Below are 6,000 nucleotides of genomic sequence, written 5' to 3' on the forward strand. Positions count from 1 at the left end.
TCACACATTCACACTGGAATTTCCTGTTGCTCCACATGCAGCGTATGCCTACTGCATAACTTTTTATGTACACACACAGGATGTGGGTTGTAAATTGGAAACTCAATTGGTGACACTCGCACACACGCACATATATATATATATATATATATATATATATATATATATATATATATATATATATATATATATATTTATATATATATATATATATATATATATATATATATATATATATACATACAGTGGTACCTTGGTTCGTCTATGTGTGTGGCCGCTGCATGTGGGAGGGGTTGCCGAGTGAGTGAGGTCTCTCCAGAAGTGAAGAGGTGCCCGGTGCGTGTCCAGCTCTGAATGTGCGCTTCTGTGCAGTTTGGCTGTGACAAAGTCATAAACCAAGTAACGCTCTGTCCCAGACTCGCCTCATCCCTGTCCCAGCTCCAGCCCACAACAGGAGGTGTGGAGAGCGATCACCTCCCCTATGACACTACCACGCTCCAGTGCAGAGACAGGAAAGGTTTTACACCTCAATATGAAGAAAAAACAGTCAGTAAATGTAGCTAACGGGACACGGCTGCATACAGAGGCTGTGTTATACACAATAAAAAAGCGTGTCGTGGGTCAGCTGATCAGTCCACACATGTTATGTTTCTTCCGGCTTTTTTCGGGGGCGTTCAAGTTTTGGATTTTTGTTAACCGCAAACCGAGGTACCACTGTGTGTGTGTGTGTATATATATATATATATATATATATATATATATATATGTATATGTATATATATATGTATATGTATATGTATATATATATATATATATATATACCCTATTTAAACTAAAGCTCTTTTAATGTCTTCAAAATATTTGTATAAGATTTTCAATTTCATAATATTAAATTAAATTCAATTATTTTGTTGTAATGCATTAATCGTAATAATGTTGTAATTAATAAATCTTAATTAACCTGTTAAAGTCCCACCGCTAATATATATATATATATATATATATATATATACATATATATATATATATATATATATATATATAGTCTTAGTCTTACACTTGGCCATTACTACGGTAAGTGCACTGTCAAAGTCAGTGAGAAAATGAGAACAGTCTGTATTGACACATGTATGTGTCAGTAATCTCAGGAGTCCTAAGCATGTTCTGTTCCTCTGCAGGAGAAGTGTCACCAGTATTGGCCAGCCGAGCGCTCGGCCAGGTACCAGTACTTTGTGGTGGATCCCATGGCGGAGTACAACATGCCCCAGTACATCCTCAGAGAATTCAAAGTCACCGACGCCAGGGTGAGTCACGCCACCTCTATCGGCCTCTTGACGGTGATGTCAGCGAAATGATCGATGCCAACGTGCTTCCATTCAGGACGGCCAATCACGGACGGTTCGTCAATTCCAATTCACCGATTGGCCAGAGCAAGGAGTGCCAAAGTCAGGGGAGGGGTTCATTGATTTCATCGGCCAAGTGCACAAAACAAAAGAACAGTTTGGCCAGGACGGACCGATAACTGTGCACTGCAGGTAAGCATGTCTCCAGCTCTGGTCTTTATTGGGAGGGAGGTTTGGATGGTGGGACCTCTGGAGATACCAGGTCGAAGAGGAAGAGGGGTGAAACAGGACGATATGAAGGAGATAGGGGAGACGAGAGAGGACGGTCTGGACAGGTACAGGTGGAGGAGGGTGGGTAAACAGATGCCAAATAAAGTTTGAAATTGTTTGTTCAATTTGACGTTTCTCTCTGCCAGACTTCCAACACAAGTGCCTTTCCTGCAGTCTCAGGTTATTGTGGATATGAATTTCCTCTCTGTGTTTAACTCCTGTCCTCAGTAATACGTGCCTCGCTACCACTGAAAGGGTGAGGGAGTTCTCGACATTGTGTGGAAGCTTCGTACAGAAAAATCCTTCCCTTAAAAACTCAGATCCGATGACATCATAGTTATAATAAACCTGCTTCAGCTCCCTTGGCTGTGGGGTTGCACGGCATAAATCAAATTAATCCGCCTGTGCAGTCGACATGTCTTGCACCTCTAAATAAGTCATTTTATATGAAACAAAAGAGCCAAGCATGTCAAGGCCTCTGCGCAGTGTCCAGCCCCTGTGGCCTGAGGCATCATTTGAGAATGTCTATTATTAATGGCCCACCAATGCTCCATAGCGCCGCATGTCTTTCCCGATTTTGTCTGTCGACTACCGCCTGCGAGGTACAATAGAAATGAGCGAGTGGAAGTGGTGGAAACGGCTCAGATATTTGGTATCTCCCAGGAGAGCAAGGAAAGGAGCTGGTGAGGGGGAAGTGTGGACCTCTTTGGTCGTCTCTTTTATTATTTCTGCTGTGAAAAACCAGTCACAGGTCCCATAATGCACTGCAACATGATCATGAATTCAGTGAGTTAATGTGCCCCCCTTGTGTGCAGTGCGGGAGTGGGCAGAACTGGAGTGTTCATCACGTTGAGCATCGTGCTGGAGAGGATGAGGTACGAGGGAGTGGTGGACATTTTTCAAACGGTCAAGATGCTACGCACACAGAGACCTGCCACAGTTCAAACAGAGGTAAAAGACTACACTTCTACTGAGTAGTGATGGGCAGATGAGGTGTCGTGAAACTATTGCAGGGTTGATGAGAAACCCTCAGAGGCCACTAGATGGCGCTCTTGGCTTAGAAGTGATGCAAGGTTTCATTGAATTAGCTGTTCAAGTCCAAACATTTAACAGTGCCATCCGGTGGCCTCTGAAAATCATGACACTGTTTCATGAAACCTCATCAACCCTTCAGTTCTGTGTCATGAAGCCGCATCCTCCCATCATTACTGTTGAGGCCGCTTGTTTAACTTGTTTGTCGGACCTCCTCAGGACCAGTACCAATTCTGCTACCGAGCCAGTCTGGAGTACCTGGGAAGCTTTGATCACTATGCAACATAAACCCAGTGGCCGCCTCTCACAGCGCATCATCCGCTAGTGACCAAGCGCACTACGCCGTGATGTGTTTTGGAAGATTCGGCCATGACATGCAAAGTGAGCGGGGACCATCAGCTTGTCCCAGAAACAGCACCACTAACTGAGCCATAGCAACCTGCTTGACAAGGGTGTCTCCCTCCTTCTCCCTCCACCTCAAAATTGGTCTTGGAAAAAAAAAGCGACTTTTTTCATTCAATTCCGTATGTATTTCTATTTGTTTGTGTGCTATTTTGAGCACCCAGGTTACATTGTTGTGGAACTCAAACCTCATGCACCACCAGTGTAGCATCACCAACCTGAAACTAGCGTTTAAGCCGACACAAGACGTTTTGTTTTCGTCCGTCTTTAGCATATATATATCGAGAAATATATATATATGACTGGAACTGTGTGTGGGGGAGACTTGAGCGCCTACAGGAGACTGTGCACGAGGAACCCACAGTATTTAAGAATCTCAAAAGAAGATCAAGTGGAATTGTGTTTTGAAACAGACTGACGTTTCCTATGAAGGAGAACCATGTTTCTATACTATAGTAATAAAGACACCAGTTAGACCTTATGATTCACAATAACACATAAGGGAAATTTAAATGTATACCACAAGATATTTAGTTTTTTTAAAAGAAATGTATCGACGTGAATTGCTTTTTTAAGATGGAAGTGACTCAATATCCTGTCTTCTTTTTTTTCCCCGTGTACAAGCATCATGGCGGTTTTCTGTTTCATTCTTTTCTCCCATTCCCTTGCTTTTCTTTCATTTCCTGTTATAAGTGTAAGGGTTTTGCTGTTGCTGTGCTGTTCAAAAGTGTACAATCAAAACTGTCGTGGAAGATGTTCACTGAGAAAAGGACCACCTGTAAGTGTCCCGTTGCCTCCACTCTGGTTTTAAAGGCGCACACTTGTGCATGCATGTCAGAACGTTTTTTTTTTTTTTTCTTTTAGTGTAAAATGAAAAGTGCAGCATTTGGAAGACCATACATACATATGTTTTACGTGTAGATGATAGAAAGATGATTCACAGATTCATATTCACTGAATGGAGATTTTAAAAAAAAGGAAAAAAATAGAAGAAGATGTATGTCCAAATAAGCTTCACCAATATGTCTCAAACAGGGAGCGGAAGTGGGATGTACAGGACGGGGGTTTGGGGGACGCAGCAATTTTCTCACTGGAACGCTCACCTCTGACTCGGCTCTCTGTCTGATTGTGTGCAATAAGTAGATTTATTTTATATTTTCTGTGTCACGGCAGTCAGATGCCCTTCTGATGACGACGTCCAGCGATGTGTCTTTTTTTCAGACACCAGTCAATTTATCTCATGAACGGAGGCATTTGACCTTTGACCTCTGAGGAAGTAGAGCTCTTTCTTGTGTCGCGGTTCTCGTAGATGATGTCATCCTTTTAGGCAAACAGCGAATGATCCGTCATGTTTCTCAACAGCATCTGAGTATTTTATTTTTAGATTTCTAGTGCCTTATATTAGACGCCTATTTTGATAAAGTTATTTTCAAAGATTTTCGTTTGTGTGTATTGTATTATATGTATGTATACTTGTGTGTGCGTGAGAGTTGTACGTATGTCTGTACTTTTTTTTTTGTCGAGTATTTTATGTTCATTTAGTTCAGATTTTGTTGAAGAAGTTGGAAAGTATGATGAAATATCAGCAGCAGCATCACACGTATCAAAGTAAAGACCTGTAGATGGACGGGAAGTTCTATTCGGCTGGATGATCAGATCACATGTAACAGCTTGGCCAGTTATTTGCTTAGTTTCTTTCAGGGCCACTTGTATAAGCTTACTGTTTAAAAAAAAAAAAAAACGCTTTCTACAGACTTAGTTTCTGTGTCAAACTAAATAGTAGAAGTTCTGCTTGTCAAAAAAAAAAAAAAATGATAATAAGGTACTAACCCCTCACCTGAGACAGTCATACTGGATGCATGAGTTTTGTCTGACGTCCGTGTGCATTTCCTTTAACGTCAAGAGGCTGAGAAAAGTTTCGGTGCTACTTCAACAATACAAATCTTTCTCTTTTTTTGGTATCACTATTAATGCTTGACCATGTAAGGCATCGTTGGCTGTTTCCCACCTTTCTGTGGTGTCCCAGTTGCAGTTTTTGTATGCATGGTACCACTTTTGAGATGTCCCCTCGGTCGCACCAGTTATGGGAAGACTTGCACTTTCTATCTTTGTACTATGCACTAATACGAGTATGGTTTTATCTGTTCAACCCGCCCGACCCCAAAAGGAAAGAGGTTTTACTTGAACTCAGTCAAGAGGGATCCTGTTCAGCTCACACGGTTGTGTATATGTAAATAACACAAAACACAGAGAGTAACTGATGATGATGAAAAATAAACAGAAGTATATGCTAAAGAGGGTATAGAGAGTGATATGATATCAATGGATGCACCTAAAAAACACTTTATGGCACAGCAGTACATGCAATACATCACATTGTGGCTTTGTCGTACCACAAAAAGAAGTTTCACGACTTTGAAAAGAGTGTTCTATCGACCCTGTGCCCACCCCCCGATGTATCATCTAGATGGATAAAACTGGAGTTTATAAATTGTATAAAAAAAAAACAAAAAAACTATGGTGTGTTATTTGGACTGGTTATTTTTTAACTGGTCTGTCAATGTATTTTGTTTGTTTCTGCTCCAAGTCAACAAGTGCTTTTTATTTTCTTACATCGGTTCTCGGAGTGTGTGAAAACAGGTCTGTATGGATTTATGTTCTTTGTCGACACAGGTTTTATTTGTTACAAATAAACTTAAGTAATAATTCCTCCTCGTCCTGCTGCTCTTTGTGTTGTGCAACTGGCAGAGAAAAAAAACGTAAATCCTTGTTGGAACTGATCTTATAAAGATGAATTTGCCTCCAGGGCTCGTAACGCTGGATCCTCGCTCCGCTAGCCACCTGCATGTCTCCCCTCACCTTGACCATAAATCTCCTCTCCGGCCTTCCTCTTCTCCTTTAGGCTGCCGCTGAGTGAATGAATAGGACTTTGCTCGGGTTGCATTTTTGCTTT

At 41.4% G+C, this 6,000-nt stretch overlaps 1 protein-coding gene across 29 annotated transcripts in view; it reads left to right on the top strand.

Moving 5' to 3' along the window:
- LOC128753618 (receptor-type tyrosine-protein phosphatase delta-like) overlaps window positions 1-5,749 on the top strand; it is a 196,526-nt gene extending 190,777 nt beyond the window's left edge. For all 29 annotated transcript variants that reach the window (XM_053855409.1, XM_053855408.1, XM_053855416.1 and 26 more), the window contains 4 exons: window positions 1,179-1,304; window positions 1,381-1,535; window positions 2,429-2,564; window positions 2,865-5,749. In XM_053855409.1, coding sequence (XP_053711384.1) covers window positions 1,179-1,304; window positions 1,381-1,535; window positions 2,429-2,564; window positions 2,865-2,933 — 486 coding nt within the window. In that variant the 3' untranslated portion in view covers window positions 2,934-5,749. The remainder of the gene's footprint in view (window positions 1-1,178; window positions 1,305-1,380; window positions 1,536-2,428; window positions 2,565-2,864) is intronic.
- The last annotated feature ends 251 nt before the right edge of the window (window positions 5,750-6,000 follow it).

Source organism: Synchiropus splendidus, chromosome 2, assembly GCF_027744825.2.
Source record: "Synchiropus splendidus isolate RoL2022-P1 chromosome 2, RoL_Sspl_1.0, whole genome shotgun sequence".
In the NCBI taxonomy this organism is placed as follows: Eukaryota; Metazoa; Chordata; class Actinopteri; order Syngnathiformes; family Callionymidae; genus Synchiropus; species Synchiropus splendidus.